The 24,007-nt window shown below is 47.5% G+C and overlaps 1 protein-coding gene across 3 annotated transcripts in view; it reads left to right on the top strand.

The window, feature by feature from the left end:
* Positions 1-672: 672 nt before the first annotated feature.
* Positions 673-24,007, top strand: part of MOCS1 (molybdenum cofactor synthesis 1) — a 28,150-nt gene continuing 4,815 nt past the window's right edge. For 2 of the 3 annotated variants that reach the window (XM_010977291.3, XM_010977294.3), the window contains exons 1-8: positions 673-859; positions 7,243-7,369; positions 8,513-8,680; positions 20,979-21,143; positions 22,445-22,506; positions 22,787-22,898; positions 23,299-23,411; positions 23,862-23,972. In XM_010977291.3, coding sequence (XP_010975593.1) covers positions 737-859; positions 7,243-7,369; positions 8,513-8,680; positions 20,979-21,143; positions 22,445-22,506; positions 22,787-22,898; positions 23,299-23,411; positions 23,862-23,972 — 981 coding nt within the window. In that variant the 5' untranslated portion in view covers positions 673-736. Of the gene's footprint in view, positions 860-7,242; positions 7,370-8,512; positions 8,681-20,918; positions 21,144-22,444; positions 22,507-22,786; positions 22,899-23,298; positions 23,412-23,861; positions 23,973-24,007 lie in introns of all 3 variants that reach the window. The other variant, XM_064476467.1, reaches the window with a different exon arrangement.

Genomic DNA, 24,007 nt, shown 5'->3' with positions numbered 1-24,007 from the left:
TATATGTTACTCCCAAGCTCCAAATTTATCCCCCCCCCCTTTCTCCTTTGGTAAACATAAGTTTGTTTTCTGTGTCTGGCATCTATTTCTGTTTTGTAAACAAGTTCATTTACATCATTTTTTTTAGACTCCACATATAAGCAGTATCCTATGGTATCTGTCTTTTGGAGAAGTGTATTTTGAAGGAAATAGCCGACTATCCTATAACCAGGGCCCAGACTACCATGAAGGAAGTGAAATAAGTCGTAAACATGCAGGGTCAGATCTTGTTTTCATATAAAATGTTGATACTTTGTTCATTATGGGCTTTTTCTTTTTCCCCTGATTTTGGCTTTTACATATATTGCATTAAAATATTATTTACCTTGATAACCTACTTTTTTGGCACCACTTTAAATTTTTCGTTCACCTGCCCTACAGTACTCATGTCGTGGTATGACTGGCACAAAGCTCAGAGCTGCCGGAGAAGCCTGTAGGGAAAGACCCAGGATCTCTGACTCAGTTTGAACTTGTCTTCTTCAAACCCTAGAACACTTGACCAGCTCAGGAAAGGAGCAGAGGGAATGGACTGCAAATCCCAGAAGCCCGCGCGGCACGGCGCCCTCGCCGATTGGCTGCACGAGCCTCGCTCCCGCCCCGCCCCGCCCCGCCCGCGCTGACCCTAGGCGGCGAGTCCCGGGGCAGCGTACTCTCGAAGCCGGCTACCCAGTGGAGTCTGGCCTGGCCAGCAGGCTCCATGGCGGCGCCACTAGTGTCCCGGTTGCTGCGGCGGGTCCTCAGCTCCAGAGTCCGGAGCTGCAGCTCGGGGGCTCCGGTGACGCAGCCACGCCCTGGGGAGCCCTCCCAACCTGCCGTGGAGGTGAGCCCACCCACAGACACACTTTCCTGGGGAGGGGGTGGCCTGGCAAACTGCACCGTATGCCCAGAAGCACCCCAGCCCGTCCGCGGCAGCCGCTTCTGGGACGGACCCCCTCACCCCCCACCCCACCCCCGGCGCCGGTGCTCATGTAGGGGTAGGGATAGGAGTGGAATGATGTTCTCTAGAGAGACTGCCCAGTCTCACCCTGTATCCCAAGGAGGGGTGGCGGGGTTGGGGCGTTCCTTGGGGTCTGGCTTAAAAACATCCCTGCCCACCCAGCCATGCAACCCCCTTCCAGGTCTGAGTGACTTCCAGAGACAGGAGAGCAGGCAGGCAGGACTTGGTCCAATGAGATGTCATGAGTACCCCTCTCAGCCCTACCTCCCACCCGGCCTCTACCTTAAGCACTTTCCTCCCTGTCCCCCAGAGGAGGTTGTATGGAATTGGGTGTTTTGTGGCGCCCCACTTCATAGTGTGACACTGACTAAAAATGTCACCTTTATGCTGCCAATAGTTAGTTGTCACTTTGTAGTCACAGGGCTGTGTGACCCGTCCTTCAGTGACTCTGTTTCATCTTCGTTCCCTGAGGAGGGTTCAGCCTCGTTCTAGAGCTGGATGGAGCCCAGGACTGGGCTCCTCCAGGATAGGAATTCAACTATCTCTTTAGGGTTGGAATAGCCGCCCTCAGTCCTTGACAGCACCCCTCAGAGGGATTCACAGCATAACAGGCTTTAAGTTTGTTGTTCTTTTGCCCAGGTAACCATTTTGGGAGAAGCATCTCTTTGCATTTGGTGAAACCTCTTTTTCCACCATTCCTTTCCCACCTCCTGGCACAAGGCTTCAAGTCCTGGGATTTAACAGATCGTACACCAGCTGTTGGTCGTTCAGGGGGAGGGTCTCAGCCTCACTTGCTTTCCTAGAATCTGACCCCCTCCCCACCCTACCACCCCTCCAGGATCCTCAGATAAGCAGATACTGTTGCTGGAAGGTGGAGAAGTTTGTCAGTATCTTTGAACTCTAAACTTCACGAAGCAAAGATTCCTGAGAGATCTTTAAAGAATTCACGAAAAGGGAAGTTTCTTCTCCCTCCTGCCCCTAATTGGTTTTATACCTTTCATCCTGTGCTAACGGACTTCATTTGTGGTCTCCCTTGATCCTCACAATAAACCAGGTGAAGTTAGTAGAGTGTATTTTCAGGGGAGGGTGCTCATCAAGTTAACCTCCCTGGAGTCCGGAGCTGTGAAATGAGGGAGCAGGAACTCAAACTCTAGCGCCTGAGCTCCTGCGGCTTCTCTGCAGGGAACATAAGGGGAGAGGCTGCTCCTACCCTTTCCTTTACCCTGTGAGGGGAGGCATAATTAGTGGGTAAGAATGTGGACTCGAGCAGAATGCCTGGGTTTGAGTCTCAGTCCTCCCACTTCTTAGCTGTGTGAACCTCAGCAAGTCCCTTTACCCCCTGTATATATATTTGGCTGTTTGAAACAGAACTAGTGAGGGTGCACGCAACAGATCACTGGACAGGGAGCCCCAAGCTTTCACCCTCTCTCTTCCTCCAGCTTTACCTGGCTCCTGGGGCCATCACCTCCCCTCACTTCTTCTCTTCAAACCCAGCTGTGGGGTCCAGCCCATGTGTATGCGGTGGGGTAGGGCACAGAGTGTCTTTAATAGGATCTCAGAGGTGAGACAAGTCTGGAGATGTGTGTGTTCAGCTTGCCGGTTGGCAGGAGCAGGGAAGGGGGCATCTGGAACCCCTGTCCCTGCTTCCCTTCCTGCAGCGTGCCTGTTCCCCACACCCCACACAGGGCTCTGGAGTCCTGGTTTGAAATGGGGGGTGCTTGGAGAGACAGAGGGGGAAGCCACTGGATGTTGTCTGTGTGTCAGGGTGTGGGTGTGAGATGTGGAGTGGAGGCTCGCTGTGTAGAAGGGGGGCCTTGGGCTTGGTCCAAGGACAGACTGAGGTGCTTCTATAGGTGGGAAGGGGAGGCAGCAGTGTGCAGGGAGTTGGGGAGGGGAGATGTAGCTCCTTGCCGGCTGGATTGGGGTAGCCAGGCCAGTCTTCTCTGCAGGGCTTCCCCCAGTTGGAAGCACTGCACCCTCCTTCCTCCCTCTCAGCCTCCATGCAGGCTTTGGTGGGATGACAAGGGACTGGCCTCAGGCCCTGGGCCTACTCTTTGGGGCAGAGGAAAGGATGACTCTGGTGCCAGAGGCACTCGGCTTTTCAGGGGGCCAGAAGGAACAAACGTCGGAGAGAGGGGTGTGCAGGAAGGGATGGGGTAAACGGGGACAGCAGGGCCTGTCCTGGGGTAGCACACAGGAAGGAGAGGGGACCTTTCAGGGGGCTGTCTGGACTTCCAACTTGCCCAGCTTCTCAGTCTTTGTTGCAGTGAAGTGTGACTGTCCTTGCCGGAGCCACAGGTGTAAAGACCTCACACTTAGTGTGGGGGTGGAGGGAAGAGGAGGCCAAGGCCTGGGGCAGTTTGCTAGCTCCCTTCATTTAATAGGTTAATTTTGAGGCACCCCTGGTATGTATCATCCCAAATAGCAGGTAAATCAGGGTCATTGATACTTGGATTTGGCCTGTGTTCTTTTTTCCTGAATAACACAGCTACTCTACTGTCTACATTCTGAAGCTCTTTTTGAGGGGCGGGGGGCTTTATCATTCAAATCAAACACCTGGGTTAAGGAGTGAGTACCTGGGGCGGCCAACAGGATATAGTCAGTAGCAGCTGGGAGGCTGCCTAGTGCCTGGTTACTGGCACTGGTATCCGTGCTCCTGGGAAAGCTCAGACCCCACTTGTCTTGCTTTGGGTGATGTGACAGCAGGTCTGAAACCCCAGCCTTGGGCCCTCTGCCCGTCATTAGGTCCTTGCAAGACCAGGGAAGCTGACAAGAGTGGGAAAACTAGTCATGGCACACACAGTGAATGCCCCTCCGTGAATATGGGATGAGTGGATATTTGTAAGTACGAATCATAGTTTAAAAAATGGGAGGAGTCATGTACTGAACACCTACTACGTGCCAGGAACACCTCCTGTTGAGTTTGGTAGGATAATTGTCCATACTTTATGGATGAGGAAGCTAAAGCTTAAAGAATGGTAGGCAACTAGCTCTTACACCTAGGTGGTAACAGAGCCAGGCTTGTAATTCAGGTTTACCTGCTCCAAGGCCTATGCTCAGAACCTCAGCCGCCGGCCCAGATCAGAATGGCGCTGGATCCTGGTGCGGCTGGGCCAGCGGCTCTCAGCCAGGGCTGCAGAGTAGAACAGGGGTGCTACAGACAAAGCCAGGGCCCCCTCCCGAGCAGCTGAGTCAGAATCTTTGGGCTCCAGCCTCACTGCTACTTAGAAGCTCTTCAGGTGATTCTGATGTACAACCGAAGTTGAGAACCACTGTATGAGGTTAAACCATTTTGACGGTAGAGACCAGCTTAGAACTGAGTGGCTACCCAGTGTAACTGGGTTTTACACACACCACCTTTCTGTCTGGGTTGGGGGCCTTCCTGTTTGTTCACTGACATGGTGGTTTGACACCTGCTACAGACACTGGGATAGTGAGGCAGGCAGGAGGGCCTCCCACACAGAAGGAACAGCCCGGTCCAGGCTGGGGCCCTGGGAACTTGAGCAGCTAAGGATGTTCTACTACTTCTGACATGTCCTGGCCCGTCCTGGCCCGTCCTGGCCCGTCCTGGCCCCTCCTGGCCCCTCCTGGCCCCTCCTGGCCCCTCCTGGCCGAGAGGCATTGCTGTCTAATCTGCCCAGTAATTCCCCTGGATTCCGGGCTCCTTTGACTGGTGCTCATATTTTTCCTCCAGGGTTCTTAAAGGAGAAGGAAAAAAATGGAAGAATTAAAGTAAATGAAAGTGGGACATGCAGTGTTAGAGGAGAGAGGAGGCAGAGATAAGGCTTGTTAGTACCCGAGTGATGAGTCTGAAATCCTGGCAGTGTGGGGGGTAGGGCAGAGAGTCTGTGTGTTTAGGAGACTGGGTCCGGTACTGGCTGTACGGTCTGAATTAATCTAGAAAGGTTACCTCCGGGTCTCCAAAGTGAAATCTGGCCTGCCCCTCCTGTGGCCAGAGCAGAGTGCCTAATTCCATTCTGGATTGCCCCATTCCACTGCTCTCTCTTCAGTTTCTGCTGAGTCATACCCCATGATCCTCTCACTTGCTCTCAATTCCTAAATTTATTTTGGCTCCTCCCTCACCCAGCGCCTCCCCAGCGATGTTAAGATTAGGGTGAGATGGGCGTCTTGGCAAGTGAGGAGGTGGAGTCTGGGGTGACTGACAAATGAATTGTGAATAGCTGTTGATGGCCAAGTGTCTGAGCTCCTGGACCCTGGTGGCCAATGAGGGTGGGACTCTTGACTCTGGAGTGTCCCCTGCCCCACCTCCAAGGGCACAAGTGGAAAGTCAGTGGGGTGAGTAGGGAAGGAGGAACACTTGTGATTATTTCAGACTGCAGTTCAGAGAAGTGACTGCTACTTTCTTGTCATGGGAGTGGGAACAGGGTTTCTTGAAGGACACGGGAAACTGATCTTGGAGTGGGCAGAGTAAGGTCAGTTTTATGGACCCAGGAAAATGATGAAGCACCCCCCGTGCTCTGTCTCTAATATCCCTTCTATCTCCTGAGTCAGTCAGTGGCCCTTGACTTTGGTGGTACCTTAGAATCACCTGGAGAGATGAAAAACCTAAGTTCTCAGAGATCCAAATTTGGTCTCCAAAGGGATTTTTTTTTTTTCTTCATCTTCCCAGATGGTTCTAATGTGTAGCTGGGGCTGCGGAGGTAAGGAAGTAAATGTTTCTTCTTCCTGGACCTCAGGAGTGCCCGAGTCCTTTGTTCTTAGTTCACAAGATCATGGTAATCCTGGCTTCCTGTCTGGCCCCCTCCTTTATAGCAAGATAACCTTAGCCGCTCACTGTGTTCCTAATTTGCAGCTAGGAAAGCAGGCCTGGACGAGTTAGGGAACTTTCCCAGTATGTTGGGGCACACCTGGCCCAGAAACCAGGGGTCTTGCCCCCAAGTCAGTTCCCTGTCCATAGATGTCACAGATGACCACCACGGTCATGATTTCTTTGTTCTAAAGATTCTAGAGAAGTGACTTCTCCCTGCCCTGGGTACCATCCCACGTACCTCCTTGGACACATCCTCAGGGTGCAACTTGGGAAAGAATTTAGAACTTGGAATCAAAAGACCTGACTTTGAATCCCCGTTCTGCCAGAGGTGTTCCTGGACCCCATCCAAGTGTTGGTTATAATAATCCCTTACAGAGAACATTCTTTGGAAACTTGAAGATACCTTGCAAATGTTACTTTTGTGGAACAGTTGTCTCATCAGCATCTGTCATGACTGTGCTCTCAAGGGCTGTGCTCTCAAGGAGGGAGAGAGTACAGACTCGCTCAGACTTGGGAAAGAGTGAGGTTGGCTCCCTCGTTTCCCTCCCCAGGATGAGTTTGGGCCTTGCAGGGAATCTCTGGCAGTCTTCTCCCCCTTATCCCTTATACCCCAACCAGTGGGTCCTTAATCCTTTCCTCTGGCAGTGGGTAGGTGAAGGATAAGGACTGAAGTAATCTGGGCATGGGATTAGCAGGGTGGCCATCCTGGGACATCCATTCTCCCTTCCTGGGATCTGGGGGGACCCATTCCCTCTGCAGGTCTCCCTGGTTGGGCTGTCCTTGCCCCAAGGCTTCTGCAGGAGGGGGGCCCTCCCCATGAGTATACCCTCCCCAGCTGGGTTCGGCCCCCAGGTACTCCTGGTGGCTTGGTCTGTTGGGTCCTCCTGAGCAATAGGAAGGCCCTAGGGAGTACCCCTCAGCCCCGAGGTGGGGACAGCTTGTGTGACGCCCCTCCCCCACAGTGAGTGACTTTGTTTTGGGCTCCAGGTAAGGAATGGGAGGCCTGGGTTGGAGAAGCGGCTGCTGTGTCCCTCTCAGCTCCCTGCTGCCTCCCTCCTCCTCCTCTGGACGTGCTTGTCAGGCAGCACATTTGCCAGGTGCCGAGCGGCAACATGCCATCCTGGTGACCAGTCCAGACGGAGATGCTTGTTCCCAGATAGGCTTTCTTTGAGGTGGGGTGGGCAGTGGACGGTGACAGGGGAGGAGGCGGAGGCCGGATGTCCTTCCTGCTGTCTTGCTGCCCAGCTGAAATCCCTACCGAGGTCCGGCACCCAGGGCTGATTGTGGGGCCTTGCCAGGGCAGGTCCTTCCCTGCGGGCTGTTCTTCCGGTCTGTGAGTGAGGGGGAGTCCCGGACCCCCAGGCCTGCAGAGCCCAAATGGACGGAAGGGTCAGAGGGTGTGCGGATGTCAGAGATGAGGGCGGGGTCAAGTCCCCGAGTGGGCTCTCCCTAGCCCCGGAGCAGAGCCCACAGTCCCCTGCCCCTGTCGTTGCAGGAGCCATCCAGGCGGAGGCAGTTCCTGAGGGAGCATGCAGCCCCCTTCTCTGCCTTCCTCACCGACAGCTTCGGCCGGCGACACATCTACCTGCGCATCTCCCTCACCGAGAAGTGCAACCTTAGATGTGAGTCGCCCTCCGGGGCCCTCTCTGAGCTCCTGTCCCTCTGCTCATGTAGCTCCTGAAACTGCCCCACATCCAGGAATCCTTCTCAGTCCTCCCCATTCCTCTTTCTAGAAAACTCCACCAACCCCTCTTCCTTGCTTACCAGGTAGGGATTCAGGGGCTAGGGGTCAAGGGTAAGTTTTATGATCCTGGAAGCTGGGTTCTACCAGGGATTAGACTGGAACAGAATTGCTGTTGGGTTTAAGATTAAGGTTGGCCCTGAGTCTCTCGCTATTCCAGGGCTCTTTTTCCCTCCCTCCCTCCCTCCCTTTCGCTGTAGCTCACGATAAGAAATATATTTACTGCATGGCCCAGTAAGTGTGTGTAGTAAATGTTTAACCAAACATTTCTTGTGTGCAGTACTGATGTTCTGACATTCTTACCTAATCTATCCAAAAAAACCGGTTTTGGATCCTTCACTAATTTGACTAAATGGCCCTTTAACAGATCCTGGCCACTGGAACTGATGGTAGGAGGTGGGGCCCCACTCACCTCATTTCTCCCCTTCTGCTACCTCACCCTGAACAGGGAGTGCCTCAGTTTTCCAGCCTGTAAATCAGGACAGAGGATAACCTGATAGAGAGAGACTGGATATGAGAACACTTGTGGCTACAGAGGAGAGCGGCTTTTACCAGGCCAGGGAGAACATCCCAGCCTCCTTCCCCTCACAACATTCACAGAGAGGACTGCTTGTCAGTCCAGATGAAATGAAGGTGGATGAGCAGTGGCAGAAGGAAGGGGCCCAGGGCCCTGGCCTCCCAGGCAGATCCAGGCCAGCTGCCCCTCCCTGAGGGGACCAGCGTCTTGGCCTGCCCCTACATCGAGTCAGGCCATGCTGTCTGCCTAGTTTATCGTCTTGAACCTATACCCCCAGCTCCGGGCTGAGGGATATGAAAGCCAGATGGGGAAGGGACATTAAATTTTATAGAAGAGAAAGGTGAGGCCCAGAGGGAATCTGGCCAAGGGTTTGTGTCCCCTCAGACTTGGCAGGGTCTCTCCTCATGGCTGGGATGGGGTTCAGAGAAACTTGTGGCCTGGTGGGGGAGAGTTGGGGCCTAACACTGCAGTCATGTCCCACCTCCACGTCCCCTCCCTTCCCCTTAGGTCAATACTGCATGCCCGAGGAAGGTGTCCCACTGACCCCCAAGGCTGACCTGCTGACCACTGAGGAGATCCTGACCCTCGCACGGCTCTTTGTGAAGGAAGGCGTAGATAAGATCCGGCTCACGGGTGGAGAGCCGCTCATCCGGCCAGATGTGGTGAACATCGTGGGTGAGTTGGACTATGGTTGTCACCACTTCTCCCAGCTCCTGCCTCGTCCCACTGGACTCCAATGATAATATGAATATTGGCAGCTAGCATTCCTGTAGGGCATTGTGCTCACTTAGTCCTGCTACCCTCTGAGACAGGTACCGTTATTATTCCCATTTTGTTAAGAAATGAGGCACAGAGTTCAATAACTTGCCAAAGGTCACAAAGCTAAGTGCCAGAGCCCATGGCTTGACATCAGATTTCGACTGAAGTCCTCACTGGGGCCTTGAGGTCCGTGTGGTCTGGCTCACATCAACCTCAGAGACCTCTCTCCTGCCCCTTTGCCTCTCTGTTCCCCTCCAGTCATGCTGCAGGGCCTTTGCATGTGCTGTTTTCTTTGCCCAGAGCACAGGGCCTCTTGCCTGCCTCATTCAGGGCTCTGCTCCAATCTCATCTCCTTGTGGAGGCTTCCTTGACCACTCTGTCTAAAGCACCCCCTCCCCACACCCACCCTCCCAGCCACTCTCTCTCCCGGGAGTTGGCCCGCTACAGCTCACTGTCCAAAACTGGGCCACCACCTGTTTTTGTGCGTGGCCTGCAAGCTAAGAATAGTTTTTATGTATCTGAATGGTTGGGGGGAAAATAATCAAAAGAATAACATTTGCGTCACGTGAAAATTTTAAAATTCACTGTCCATTAACAGTTTTATTGGATCATAGCCACATCCACTGATTTACATATCTCCCACGCCGCAGAGCTGAGGAGTTGCCACCAAGACCAGCAAAGCCAAAAATATGTGCTCTGTGGATTTGTACAGAAAAGGTGTGGCAACCCTACTCTACCACATTATGCCATTTGGTGATTTTTTAAATTGTCTGTTAACTGGCGTGAAAGCTCTCAGGGAGCTGGACAGGTGTGGTTCACGGCTGTGTCTCGAGCACCTAGGAAAGCACCTGACACATAGCTGGTACTCACTGGTGTTTGTTGATGAACGTGGATGGCTCAATGTACGAGCTCTGAAATACGACATGCCCACGAGTGATCTCGGCTGCGCCTCGCGCTAGCATTGTATTTTCCAGCGGCTTTTAAAGTCCATGCTCAGCCTTCAGACCGAGATAGTAACCTCCCTTCTAGGGTGGACCTGAGGAGAGAATGAGAAGCAAATGCCCAGCAAGTGGCAAGTGCTGTGCATGGGGTGGAGAGCCTCTTCCTGTATGCTGCCTCCGAGCCCCGAGGTCAGGCGGAGAGAGACCTTTGCTCATGTAATTATGGAAGATGAAATCAGAGGAAAATAAGGTTCCATGTTCTTGATTGCTGAGCTCCCCACCCTCAGCCTTCTGCCTCAGTTGCTGGTTCAGTACACATTCCCTGGAGAACCTTCCCCTGGGCCTGACTCTGTGCTGGTCAAAGGAGGATGAGCCGCAGGCCCGGCTGTCAAGGACCAACCCCCCACCCCAGCCCGTTGGTGGAAGCAGCCCCTGGAGCCTGCTTTCCAAAGAGGAACCCAGGTGCTGTGGGAGCCCCAAGGAGGAGCCCAGGGATCCCTGACAGCTCTCTCTCCTCCCTCCTTCCCCATGGCTGGCTCCCTCCAACCCCTACCGGTCACTTGACCTGGAACCATGCCATCGTTCCTGAGCTGGACGAGCTGGCCCAGGGGAGCTGACTCCCTGTTCCAGGAAGCTCCTCAGAGCCTGCAAGGCAGACTGGGTTACAGGAAAGGCTGCCAGACCTAGCCTCCTCCGTCAGGCCACAATACCTGCCGTCTGTCCAGGGCCTGTGGGAGAGCAGAGGGGGTGGGGATCACTGCTGGTCAGAGAGGGATGGCTGAGCACAGACGGGAGGATGCAGAGCTCTTCACAGAAGCCACCAACCTGCGCAGTGGGAGGTCTGGGAGCCAGGAGAGGTGGCAGCCTGGTTCCGGCTCTGTGCTCTTCCACTCCCTGGCCCCGTGAACTTGCACAGGTTCCTGCCCAACCTGGGGCCTCAGTTTACTCATCTGTGCACTGGTTACGTCATGGGCTTTCCTGCTGTGATGGTTCTGGCTTCTTGGTTCTGGCCAATGGCATGGGGTGGGCAAGGGTGGATCACCACATATATGTTGGTTAGGACAAGAAACTGGCTGCAGTGACCTGCTTCAGAGGATTTACCTCCTACTCCCAGAGGGCAGGGCAGGTGGGCGCTAGTGGGGAAGAAGGGCTGGAGTGAGGGGAGGGGCCAGCAGTCAGAGGCAGGACATTCACAAGCACTTGTCCCAACCCTCCTGGCTGAGAGTTTCAAGGGACCCTGCCCAAGGGGCAAGGTGAAGGGGTTGCAGGCTTCACAGAGCCTGTTGTCCTGGTCATTGGGGGTCCCTGTCTGAGCTCAGTCAGCCCCAGGACTGGTGCTGTAGAACTGCCCTGGGAAGATGGCTCAGTTCCCTGTCTGCAGTTGTCTGTGACCCCGCTCACCAACCCCCAGACACTCCAGCACCCCCACCCCCATCCCTGCGTGTACTGAAGTCCCTCCCTCTCTTCTGCCAAGATGAGTTTAAGGCAGCGCTGTCTGATAGAACTTTCTGGGCTGATGGAAACGTCCTCTATCTGTGTTGTCTGATAAGGTAACCAACAGCCACAAGTAGCCTTGAGCCCTTCACATGTGGCTAGGGTGACCAAGGAACCGAACTTGTAACTTTATTGCATTTTAATTGATTTAAATAGCCATGCACAGTTAGCCACTGCCATGTTGGATGGTGAAGGTTTGGGATTTCCCAAAGTACAAAAAAAAAAGGAAACCAGGCATACCTCACTTTATTGTGCTTCGCTTTACTGCACTTCAGATACTGCGTCTCTTTTGTACAAATAGAAGGTTGGTGGCAGCCCTGCATCAAACAAATCTGTGGACGCCATTTTTCCAACAGCATTTGCTCGCTTTGTGTCTCTGTGTCACGTTTGGGTAGTTCTTGCAATCTTTCCAACTCTTTCATCATTATTTTTGTTATGGTGATTGGTGGTCAGTTATCTTTGATATTACTACTGCAACTTCCTGAAGGCTTAATAATAGCAATTTTTAGCAAAGTGTTTTTAATTAAGTTCTATACATTTTTTTTAGACATAATGCTAGTGCACACTGAATAGACTGCAGTATAATGAAGACATAATTTTTATATGCACTGAGAAACCAGAAAATTCGTGTGACTATTGCGATACTTGCTTTATTAAGGTGGTCTGGAACCAAACCCACAGTATCCCCAAGGTATGGCCGTAAATACACAAGTACCATGACCGTGTTGGCAGCGTTGGCAGAGGACTTGTGTTGGATCCTGACTCCAAAACTGACTCGTCACTGTTAGGCGACAGTTTAGTTCAAGAATCACTCAGTCACGTGGCCTTTTCCTGTCTTGTTGTTTTGTCTGTCCTTCCTCCCTTCCTTCCTTCCATTACATTGAAGAAATGAAACAGGCAACATCTAGATCTCACAGCTTAAAGCCCATTAGGGGCTTAATACAATGGGGAGCCGTTAGGATTGTCTTGTTGTTTTGTTTTTTTTTAGGATTTTTCTGTTTATTTATTTGTTTTATTAAAGTATAGTTGATTTACAATATTGTTAGTTTCTGGTGTACAGCAAAGTGATTTAGTTTTATATATACATACACGTATATATACACACATATTCTTTTTCATATTCTCTTCCATTAGCATTTGTTACAGGATATTGAGTATAGTTCCCTATGCTGTACAGCAGGACCTTGTTGTTTATAGTAGTTAGTATCTGTTAACCCCAAACTCCTAATTTATCCCTCCCCTGTCCCCAAAGTTTTGGGTTTGTTTTTTTTTTTTCACTAAGTTTTTTAATTAAAAAAATTATTTTATACTTTTTTTTGAGTGGGAAGGATTTACTTATTTATTTTTAGAGGAGGTACTAGGGATTGAACCCAGGACCTTGTATATACTAAGCATGCGCCCTACCACTTGAACTATATGCTCCCCACCTCAAGGTTTTTGAAATGGGTTGAGGTTTTTGTTTTATTTTTGATGGACTCTAGTTACATAGAATTAGATTAAATCATAATCCTGGGTTCATAAAGTAATCTCATTATTGAGCCATGCATGACCTTTTTTACTTTATTTGCAGAAATTTATTTACATGATTTAATAGTGTTAAGAATTCCTAAGGAAACCCACTGCCTCATCAGTTTTTTTGGAAGAATCAGAACCCTGGCAATAACCTTTAACCACCTCTGTGGACTTCCCCACAGTGTACTTAACCCCCTCCCAAGGAAACACTCCTAAATGTTGTATTTATCATTCCCTTGCTTTTTAAAATGAGATGGTGTTTTTGAACTTTGTAAGTCGTGCTGTGCAGTCTTTCGGGAATTACTCTTTCGACACAACTGGAATTCACATACGTCATCCTGATTTCAGTTCTTTCTTCTGCGACCTCCTGTTCCATTATGTGAATACATCACACTTCCTCCTATTAATGAAAACTTGGCTTGTTTCCAGTTTCTTGGTATTGTAAACAGTGCTGCTTTAAACACTTGTATTTACATTCACGTGTCGGTGTACAGTTTCTCTAGGAGTGGAAGGGCTGGTTTATGGAGCGAGTATGTGAATGTTTAATGTTGGAAAACAGCTTGGCGTTATCTTAAAGTGGTGGTGCTGTGCACTCTCACCAGCTGCCCACCCAACAGTTAGTATTATCGTTCTGAATCTTTGCCTGTGGACCGGGTATAAAGTGCTGTTTTATTGTGGGCTTGATTTGTACTTGCCTGTCTAGGGTGAGGTCAGGCATCTTGTCACAGGTTTATTAGCTATATATATTTATTTTTCCATTTAATACCAGATCATATCATTTTCCCAATTTTCTATTTGGTTGTTTGTCCTTTCATGTTGGTTTGGTAAAAGTTCTTGATGTATGTGACAGATGCCTTCTCCCAGTTTGAAAAAGCAAGCCACACTTTGTGTAACAATTCTTCTGGTTGATAGTAGTTCTTAAATTTATCAGTCCTGTCTCTTATGGTTAGTGCTTTTTGTACTTGTTTATGAAACACCTCACCCAAGGTCAGAACAACTACTTATGTTAGTACTAAAAAATTTAAAATTGTGCTTTTTTTGCATTTAAGTCTTTAGTTAATCTGTGAATAATTTGGGGGAATCCAGTTTCATTTTTTTTTCCATGTGTTATTTTTTTCTAGTTCTTCAACAGTGCTTTAGCTATGCTAAGCTTTGCCCATGGAAACTTTAGAATCAGCCTACCAAGTTCCCTGGAAAATTCTGTTGGGATGTTTTTTTCCATTTTACTGTGTTAAAATATACATAACATAAAATTTACCATCTTAACCACTTTTAAGTGCACAGCTCAGTGGTGTTAAAATACATTCACATTGTTATGCAGCCATCACTACCACCATCCCTACTCTTGTCATCTAGTAAATCTGAAACTCTACCTGTTAAGCAATGACTCCCCATTCTCCTCTTCCCCAGCTCCTGGCAACCACCTTTGTACTTTCTATCTTTATGATTTTGGCTACTCTAAGAAACTCATTTAAGTGGAATTGTGCAGTCTCTGTCTTTTTGTGACTGGCTTATTTCACTTAGCATAATGTCTTCAAGGTTCATTCATGCTGTAGCACACTGAAGAATTTCCTTTCTTTTTCATAATATTCCATTGTATGAATATACTACATTTTGGTAATTCATTCATCGGTCAACTTGGGTTGCTTCCATGTTTAGCTATTGTGAACAATGCTGCAAATATTTCTCCCCATTCTGTGGGTTGCCTCTTTACTCTGTGGATAGTGTCTTGATGTACAATTTTTTGAAATATTGAACACGAGTGTACAAATATCTCTTCAGTCCCTGCTTTCAGTTCTTTAGTGGAATTGCTGGGTCATATGGTAATTCTGTTTTTAATTTTTTGAGGAACTTCAATACTGTTTTCCACAGTGGCTGTACCATTTTACATTCTTACCAGCAGTGTGCAAGGGTTCCAACTTCTCCACATCCTCACCAACAGTTATTATTTTCTGGTTTGTTTGTTTTGTTTTGTTTTGTTTTGTTTTGATAGTAGCCATCCTAGTAAGTGTGAAGTGGTATCTCATTGTAGTTTGATCTGCATTTCCCTGGTGATTAGTGCTGCTGAGCATCTTTTCATGTGCTTATTGGCCATTCAAATATCTTCTTTGGAAAAATGTCTATCAAGTCCTTTGCCCATTTTTCATTTGGATTATTTTCGTTGTTGTTCAATTTTAGGAATTCTCTATTATTCTGGGTATTAATCCCTTAACAGATTTATTGTTTGCAAATATTTTCCCCATTCTGTGGGTTGCCTTTTTACTCTGTGGAGAGTGTCTTCATGAAAATTTTTAAAAATTGTACATTAAGTGCAGTTTATTTTTTCTTTTGTTGCCTGTGCCTTTGGTGTCATTTGATTTGGATATCTCATGAAGCTTTTGTCCTATGGTTTCTTCCAAGAGTTTTATTCTTTTAGGACTTACGTTTAGGTCCTTGACCCATTTTTAGTTAATTTTTGTGTATGGTAATTAGGAAAGGATCCAACTTCATTCTTTTGCATGTGGATATCCAGTTTTCCCAGCACCATTTGTTGAAAAGACCATCCTTTCCTCATTGAATGACATGGTCTTGGTCCCCTTGTCAAAAATTATTTGACCATGTATACAAGGATTTATTTCTGGGCTCTCTGTTCTATTCTATTGGTCTTTGTGTCTGTCTTTATGCCAATGCCACATATTTTGGTTGCTGTAACTTTGTAGTAAGTTTTGAAATCAGAAAGTGTGAGTCCTCCAGTTTTTTTTGTTGTTGTTGTTGTTCTTTCTTAAGATTGTTTTGGCTATTTAGGGTTCCTTGAGATTCCGTGTGAATTTTAGGATGGGTTTTTTAAATTCTACAAAAGGTATCATTGGGATTTTGTTAGGGATTACATTGAATCTGTAGATTGCCTTGGGTAATATTGACATCTTAACGATATTAAGCCTTCCAATTCATGAACATGGGATGTATTTCCATTTATTTCTTTTAATTTCTTTCAGCAATATTTTGTAGTTTTCATTTTATAAGTCTTTCACCTCTTTGGTTAAGTTAAATCCTAAGTATTTTATTCTTCTTGTTACTCCCTTTACAGATTGTTCATTGTGTCTGTGTATATTGGGATTTTAATTGCATTAAATCTGTGTATCAAAATAGGGAGAATTGACATCTTTTTTATTCACACCCCCACCTTCCCACAGCCACTTCCCTCCTTTGCCTTATTCTTTGCTCTGGGTAGCTAGCTGCTAGGGACTATATCACTCAGGGTCCCTTGCCTTTTGGGTTTCTGATGGGTTTGGCCAATGAGATCAGATTATTTTTTTGCTGTTCCCTGCTCTATTTCTATACCAGGTTTTTGGCAGTAGCTGAATTCCCTCCAGAGCTAAAATTCCTACAGGATAGCCACTCCTCTATGGTGACTTAAGTGGACTCTTAACTTAATTTCCTCCCCATGTCCCTTTGGCCCTAGGCATGGATCCCCAGAGTGCTATACTGTAAGTTGCTGAGACCATTAATTCTACCCACACCTTTGTGAGTAGTCCTTTCATTAAAGTCTTTATTTTAATCATCTGGGATGAATTCTGTTTTATGCTAGGATCCTGACAGATACAGTGTCATTTTAAAATTACATTTTCTAACATTGTTGATATTATATTCTTATCACTCTCCTATTAATGCTATAATGTATCTGTTTAGATTCTTTGGAGTTTTCTCCACTAGCAAACACGTCATCTGCAACTAAAGACAATTTTCTCCCTGCCTTTATCCTTTTATTTCCTTGTCATAGTGCAATATCTAGGATCTGAAGTACAATGTTGAATAGTGGTGGTAATAGGAGAATATTCCTAATGTTTCCCCATTTATAATGTTTCTTAAAAGTTTTTTTTTTTTACAAATAACTTCTATCAAGTAATGAAGTTCCTTTCCCAGTTTACTAAGTTCTTTTTTTTTTTTTATTATTATACACTTTCTAATGTATGTTAGGATGATCTATGATTTTTGTCTTTATTCTGTTACTCTGAATGACATTTATAGCTTTTCTGATATTGTACCTGGAATACACCCAACCTAGCCATAGTCCACTGTTTTTATCTACTGTTAGGTTCAGTTTGTTAATATTTTGTTTGTTTTTTGCATTTATATCCGTGAGTGAAATGAATGTGTGAGTTTTCATTTTCATGCCTGCCTTAACTGATTTGTGGTATTAAATTCCAAAGAATGAGTGAGGTCATGTATCAGTCTGATGGGGCTACTGTAACAAAATACCACAGACTGGGTAGCTTATGAATAGCAAGTGATTTCTCACAGTTTTGAAGGCTGGAAGTCCAAGATCAAGGTGCCAGCACGGTCAGGTAAGGGCTGTCTTCTGGGTCGCAGACTTCTCATTGCATCCTCACATGGCAGAAGGAGCTGGGGAGCTCTGTGGGATCTCTTTTATAAGAGCACTAACCTCTTTATCCTTATGACCTAGTCACCTCCTAAAAGCTCCACCTTCTAACACACCATCACGTTGGACATTAAGATTCAACAAATGAATGGTGGGGGGCGGGGGTATAAACATGCAGATCATAGCAGATGGTATTCCCTCTTATTCTTTTACCTGCAAGAGCTTGTCTTAATCCATGGTAATCTCTTTTTTTAAAGTCTGGTAGAGGTCACTTGTAAAATTGTCTATGCCTGGTATTTTATTTACAGGGAAATTTTTAATTGCTGCTTTAATTTCTTTAATAGTTACTGCATTATTCAAGTTAGCAACTTCTTTTGGAGTTAGTTTTGGTAGTTTTTATTATTTTTTAGAAATTTTAAATGTATAAAATTGTTGGTAATATTTTCTCATTTTCATCAGTTTTACTTAGTTTTGTCTTTTTCATTCTTAATGTGGTTTATTTGTGCCTGTATCTTTTTGTTAAGTCTTGCAAGAGATTTGTCTATTGTGCTGGTCTTCAACAAAGCAACTTTTGAGTTTGTTGAACCTCTTATCGTGTATTTGTATTGTTTCATTATTTCCATTTATGTTCTGGTGTAACCTGTTGTTTTCATAACATTTAGTTTTAAGCATTTAATTTTTATTCTCATTTTTTCTTTGATCATGAGATATTTAAGAGTGTTTTTAATTTCCAAATATGAGGATTTTAATTTATATTTTTTTTAAATTATAATTTAAGTATATGAGTCAAAGAATCTTATCTGAATGAAACTTCCTTTCAAATTTATTGAGGATTGCTTTATGCCCTAGTATATTGTCCGTTGTTGTAAGTGTTCTTTATGTGCCTGAGAAGAGTGTTTATTTGTTAATTATTACACGAAGAAGTCTGTATTTGTTCATTGGATCCAGCTGGTTAATTTTATTGTCCAGACCTCTGTTTATCTCAGTCTTTGCTGGCTTTCTATCTGCTTGGCTTTCCAGTAATAAATAAGTGGGTGAATTTGTTAGTTTCTCCCAGAGGTCTTGTTGCTTTTTATTTTGTCCAGAGTTGAGATGATTTTATTAGGTTCGTATGCTTAGAACTGCTATGTCTTCTTCATAAACTGGATCTTTTATCACTATCTAGTGCATCTCTCTCCATAATGATACTTGTGGTCTTAAGGTCTATTCAGATCCTCTGCCCATTTTTTAATCAGGTTTTTTTTTTTTTTTTCATGTTGAATTGTATGAGTTCTTTGTTTGTTTTGGATATTAACCCCTTACCAGAGGCATCATTTGCAAGTATCTTCTCCCATTCAGTGGGCGACCTTTTCATTTCCTTTGCTGTGCATTTTAGTTTGATGTGGCCCCACTTGTTTATATTTGCTTTTATTGCCTTTGCTTTTGGTGTCCAATCCAAAAAATCATTGCCTAGATGATGTTAAGGGACTTACTACCTGTTTCCTCCTCCTAGGAGTTTTTTGGCTTCAGATCAAGATTTAATCCATTTTGAATTAATTTTTGTGCATGGTGTAATCTAGTGGTCTAGTTTTCATACCTCTGCACATAGTTATGCAATTTTCCCAGCACCATTTATTGAAGAGACTGTTCTTTCCTCATTGTATATTCTTGGCTCCTTTGTCGTAACTGGCCATGTATGCATGGGTTTATTTCTGGGCTCTCCATTGTGTTCCATTCATTTTGTAATATGATTCTATTCCATGTTTTTATGCCAATACCACACAGTTTTAATTACTATAACTTTGTAATATAGTTTGAAATTAGGGAGCATGATGCTTCCAACTTTGTTCTCCTTTTTCAAGACGCCTTTGGCTAAACAGGATCTTTTCTGGTTCCACACATATTTTAGTATTGTTTGTTCTTTTTCTGTGAAAAATGCCACTGAAATTTTGATAAAGAGTCCATTGAATCTGGAGATTGCTTTGGGTAGTATGGATATTTTAACAATATCAATTCTTCTAATCCGTGAATAGAGAATATCATTTGTGTTGTCTTCAGTTTCTTTCATCAATGTGTCATAGTTTCAGTTTATAGGTCTTTAACCTCCTTGGTTAAGTTGATTCCTAGGTATTTTATTCTTTTTGATGCAATTGTAAATGGGATTTTTTTTTTTAATTTCTTGTAATTTGTTATCAGTGTATGGAAATGAAACACATTTTTGCATATTGATTTTGTATCCTACAATTCTATTGAATTCATTGATTAATTCTAATGGCTTTTTGGTGGAGTCTTTGGAGTTTTCTGTATATAATATCATGTCATCTGCAAATAGTGACAGTTTTACCTGTTCTGATTGGATGCCTTTTATTTCTTCCTCTTTTCCAGTTGCTATGGCTTGGACCTCCAATACTATGTTGAATAACAGTGGTGAGAATGGCTATCCTTGTTTTGTTCCTTATCTTAGAGGAAAATCCTTTAGCTTTTCACTGCTGTGTAAGATGTTAGCTGTCATATATGGCCTTTATCATGCTGAGGAACATTCCTTTTATATCCACTTTGAGAGTTTTTAGTCGTGAATGAGTGTTGAGTTTTGTCAAGTGCTTTTTTCTGGATCTATTGAGATCATACAATTTTTATTCTTTGATTTGTAAATGTGGTGTATCACATTGACTTTGTGGATGTGAGCCATCCTTGCATCCCTGGGATAGATCCCGTTTGATCCTGGTGTATGATCCTTCAAATGTGTTGTTGAAGTTGGTTTACTAGTAATATTTTGTTGAGGATATTTGCATCTACATTCATCTACCTCTGATTTTTTAAAGAATCATCTTCTGTTATATCTGTTGCTTCTCCTTCCTCTTTCATTCTTCTATTTGTGGAATTTATCTTTTCCTTCACAACATTCTTTTAAAATGCTTGCTGATCTCTGCTCCCAAGGTTTTGGTAGGCCCAACTGTCAGTGCTCTTTTTATGCTGGTTGTGCCTGCGTTTGTGGGGAAGGGAGGTGAGGTTCTGCTGGGTCCCAGGGACCCTGTATCTCCTGAGTATCTGCAGCTGCTCTGGGCTGCCCCCACCCCTTCAGCGAGCTTAAGTGCTCTAGCCTTGGGGTGGCGTAAAAGCTGCTGCCTTCCCCCGTTCATGGGATGGGAGGGAGAACGGCTTACCAGCTCATCCGTATATAGTTCTCCAGACAGGCAACCTCCTTGACACACCCAGGGACCCCCGTGCTCCTTGTCCAGGTGACTGCTAAGCCTCGTGTGGGCTAGTCACCCTCCCAGTTTGTTCAGAACCTTCTCCTGTGTGCTCTTTGGGCTCTGGTCTCCTTGATCCATCTGACCCCATCTGCTTTCTGTCTTTCAGCATTTCTCCACCTTTCTGGGCCATTGAAGGCATTCTTTCTTGCCTTCCAATGCTGTTATGGATTCTTTTTTAATCCTTCAGTTATTTCTAGGGATTTTGGGTGAAGTGGAAGCGTCATCTTAATGCATAATCCAAGCACGTTTTTGTTCCTGTTACACATAGTATCAGGACCTGTGAGTTGGTTATTAAGAGCCCAGTCCTAGAGTTGAGTACACATGGATTTGAATCTGAGCAGTTTTTCTTACTAATTGTATGACTTTAAGCAATTTCTTAATCTCTCTGAGCCTGTCTCTTCTCATCTGTTGAATGGGGATAGTCATTGTGAGGCTTCAGTGAGCTCGTGCAAACCCTCAGCAGAGCCTCTAGCAGAGTGAGCAGTGTTTCATCTTTTGGTTGTTATCTTTGTTCTTATTCTTATGTTTCTTATTAAGCTAATACTGGTTAATAGAGATCTGCAGCAAGCCCCCTTTCCATACAACTTATTTAAACGCAGAGTTTCTCCTTCCAGCCCATCTCCTGGCCTCAGCAAGAACAAGCAGCCTGATACCCCTTCCTGTTGTCTCTCCAGCCCAGCTCCGCCAACTGGAGGGGCTGAGGACCATTGGCATCACCACCAACGGCATCAACCTGGCCCGGCTGCTGCCTCAGCTTCAGAAGGCTGGTCTCAGTGCCATCAACATCAGCCTGGACACACTGGTGCCTGCCAAGTTTGAGTTCATCGTCCGCAGGAAAGGTGATCAGACGGGTTTCGTGGTGGAGGGTGACCCCCCCCCCCGCCCAGGGACCACGTGGCCTGGGAGCTGAGGCTGGTGTGAGGGTCCTGGTCTCTCGCTCTTGGTGGCCAGGCTATAGATAGCTAAGCCTGGGCATTTGTTCCTCACCCCTCATCCTTCCCAAATGTCCCTCGTCTCTGTAGCCACACCCTTGAGGACATTTTGGGATCGGATGCTAATGAGCTCTGGTGACTAATGTCCCCCTACCCTGCCGCCAGTTTGCGCAGGACTAAAAGAGTTCAAGAACACACGATGCTCCCTTTTTAAAACCAAGACAGCCCCAAGTGAACTGGGACCAGTTGGTTACCCTGTTGTGAGCTCTGAGGAAGTGTGGGGTGGAAGCAGCTGCCCTGAGGTGCCAGGGTCAGGGCCAGCACTGCCTGGTGGCATCCCCCGGCACCAAGGGTGCTCCCTGTACCCAGCCTGATGTAAGCCTCTTCCTTCACCCCCTGCAGCAAGCACACCCACTGCCTCCTCCCACCAGGCTTCATCAGGGAGGACAGGAGTGGAGAGGTAGTGCGGCCCGGGCCCCAGGTCCATGGACTCCCTGTTGGGGTCGGATGCCCTTCAATCTGGGGAGGGGCGTACATTACTGAGATCTCTCCAGGGGATCAGAGAGACTCCAGGGAGACCTAGTTCTCCCTCCTCTGCTCTGGAAACAGCCTACAGCTCTCAGCCCCACCTCCTGTTACCCACCACCTCCCACCCAAGTGTGTGACTTCCTGTTTATACTCATCACTCTGTACAGGGCACTGACTCTCTCTGGACCTCAGTTTCCCCACCTAGACTATGAGAGGGTCCGCCTAGATCAAGGTCCACATGCTACAGCCCACCAGCCAAGTCCAGCCCCTGCCGGTTTTTTTTTTTTTTTTTTTTTTGTAATAGCCTTTGAGCTAAGAATGGATTTTGCATATAACATTTGCCATGAGTTTAATGATACAGGACATTAACTATGAACCCCAATTAGGAAAAATACCATCCTTGCAAAAAGAATTCCACTCTTCCATTCTAGATGTAGAACTGTGTTGCAAAAATTATGCTGATTATCATATTCTGAATTGAGTAGATAAAACCTTTATGATATATAGCTATATAATATCCTCAGTTTTGCCTCTTGGCCTGCAAAGCCTAACATATTTACAGTCTGGTCCCTGAACTCGGCAGTCTCCAGGGTCCTTAGTCCCGGGGCTTCCCTGTAGGGGTGAGGGGGTGGAGGAGAGGGAAGGAGTACCTGGACCCTTACTTCTCTCCCTCCCCACAGGCTTCCACAAGGTCATGGAGGGCATCCACAAGGCCATCGAGCTGGGCTACAGCCCTGTGAAGGTAAAGACTTCCTGGACCCAAGCCAGCCCCAGCCCTGGCCAGTGAACCTGTGGGTTACCCCCACCCTTTTCTTGCCTGCTCCTTCCAGCCCTGCTCCCCTCGAGAAAGGGGGAAAACCAGTGACCCCATGGCATAGGTCTCTCTAAGGAGAACTAGGGGAGGGACACAAGGAATGGGACCCCCGCTAGCAAGCCTAGGCAGGTGCCTGGCCCCTCAAGGGCCATCCCTGGAAAAGATCACAGAAGGGATAGCCCTCATGGTCCTCTTGTCCCCCAACCAGGTGAACTGTGTGGTGATGCGAGGCCTGAATGAGGACGAACTCCTGGACTTCGTGGCCTTGACCAAAGGACTCCCTCTGGACGTGCGCTTCATAGAGTACATGCCCTTTGATGGTCAGTGACGCGGGGCGGGGATGGGGGTGCGAAGAGGCTGGGCCAGGGCCACGCTGAGAGCATGGCAGGGGCGGCTGAGGACCCGGGAAAGGGTTGAGTGGGGCAGACAGGGTCTGGCTGCCCCTGTGGGTGCTGCTGACCTCAGACCCTGCTGTGTGTGTAGGGATTTCTCCAGGGATGGTGGGGAGGGGGCTGGGCAGGCAGCAGGACTAGGGCTGCGGGGATCAGAGGCTTCTCAGTGTGTGTGTGGGCATGATTTGATCCACAAATTTCAGGCAGGGCCTGGGGACCTCCAGGCCCAGAGGCGGAGAACTGATTCCTGGGCTGTGTGGGAGAGTGGACTTGAAGCCCCTTGGGCCCCTGTGACGCTGCAACTCAGTAGCCCCCACCCCCATTACAGGCAACAAGTGGAACTTCAAGAAGATGGTCAGCTACAAGGAGATGCTGGATACCCTCCGGCAGCGGTGGCCGGAGCTGGAGAAGCTGCCCGAGGAGGAATCCAGCACAGCCAAGGTTGGGGGTAGGAGAGAGGCTGTGCCTCCACGCTGGGATGGGAGCGCTGGCAGGGGCCACATCACATCAAGGGCGGAGGGCAGTGATGCGGGAAACACTGCAGGGCCATCGTAGCAGCCTCCGTGCTTCACTGACAAAGCAGGCCCGGCGTGGGGCAGGGGTTAAGTGACTTGTGGTAGAACACACTCCAGTAGATGGTGGGGGTCCTTGTCTGGCTCTTCCATGTGGCCTTCCCTGGCCGTGCTGCCCTCGGGTCCCTGTATCTTTAGTGGCCTTCGTCTTGGGCAGGCCAGGCACAGGCAGAGCCAGAGTCCTCTGTGGTCCAAAGTCCTTGGAGGCTGCCTTCTGCAGGGCTCCTGGGGAGAGGGCCGAGGAGTGAGGGCTGCCAGGTCAGGGAGTGAAGGCTGGCGCTCAGCCAGCCACCCCCGGCCCCTCCACGTGCACCCACAGGCCTTTAAGATCCCTGGCTTCCAAGGCCAGGTCAGCTTCATCACATCCATGTCGGAGCATTTCTGTGGGACCTGCAACCGGTTGCGAATCACGGCCGATGGGAACCTCAAGGTGAGACTACCCTTCCCCACAGGGCCCCCTCGCCA

Source organism: Camelus dromedarius, chromosome 19 (genome assembly GCF_036321535.1).
Source record: "Camelus dromedarius isolate mCamDro1 chromosome 19, mCamDro1.pat, whole genome shotgun sequence".
Taxonomy (NCBI): Eukaryota; Metazoa; Chordata; class Mammalia; order Artiodactyla; family Camelidae; genus Camelus; species Camelus dromedarius.
This window is presented reverse-complemented; position numbering and strand designations above follow the sequence as displayed.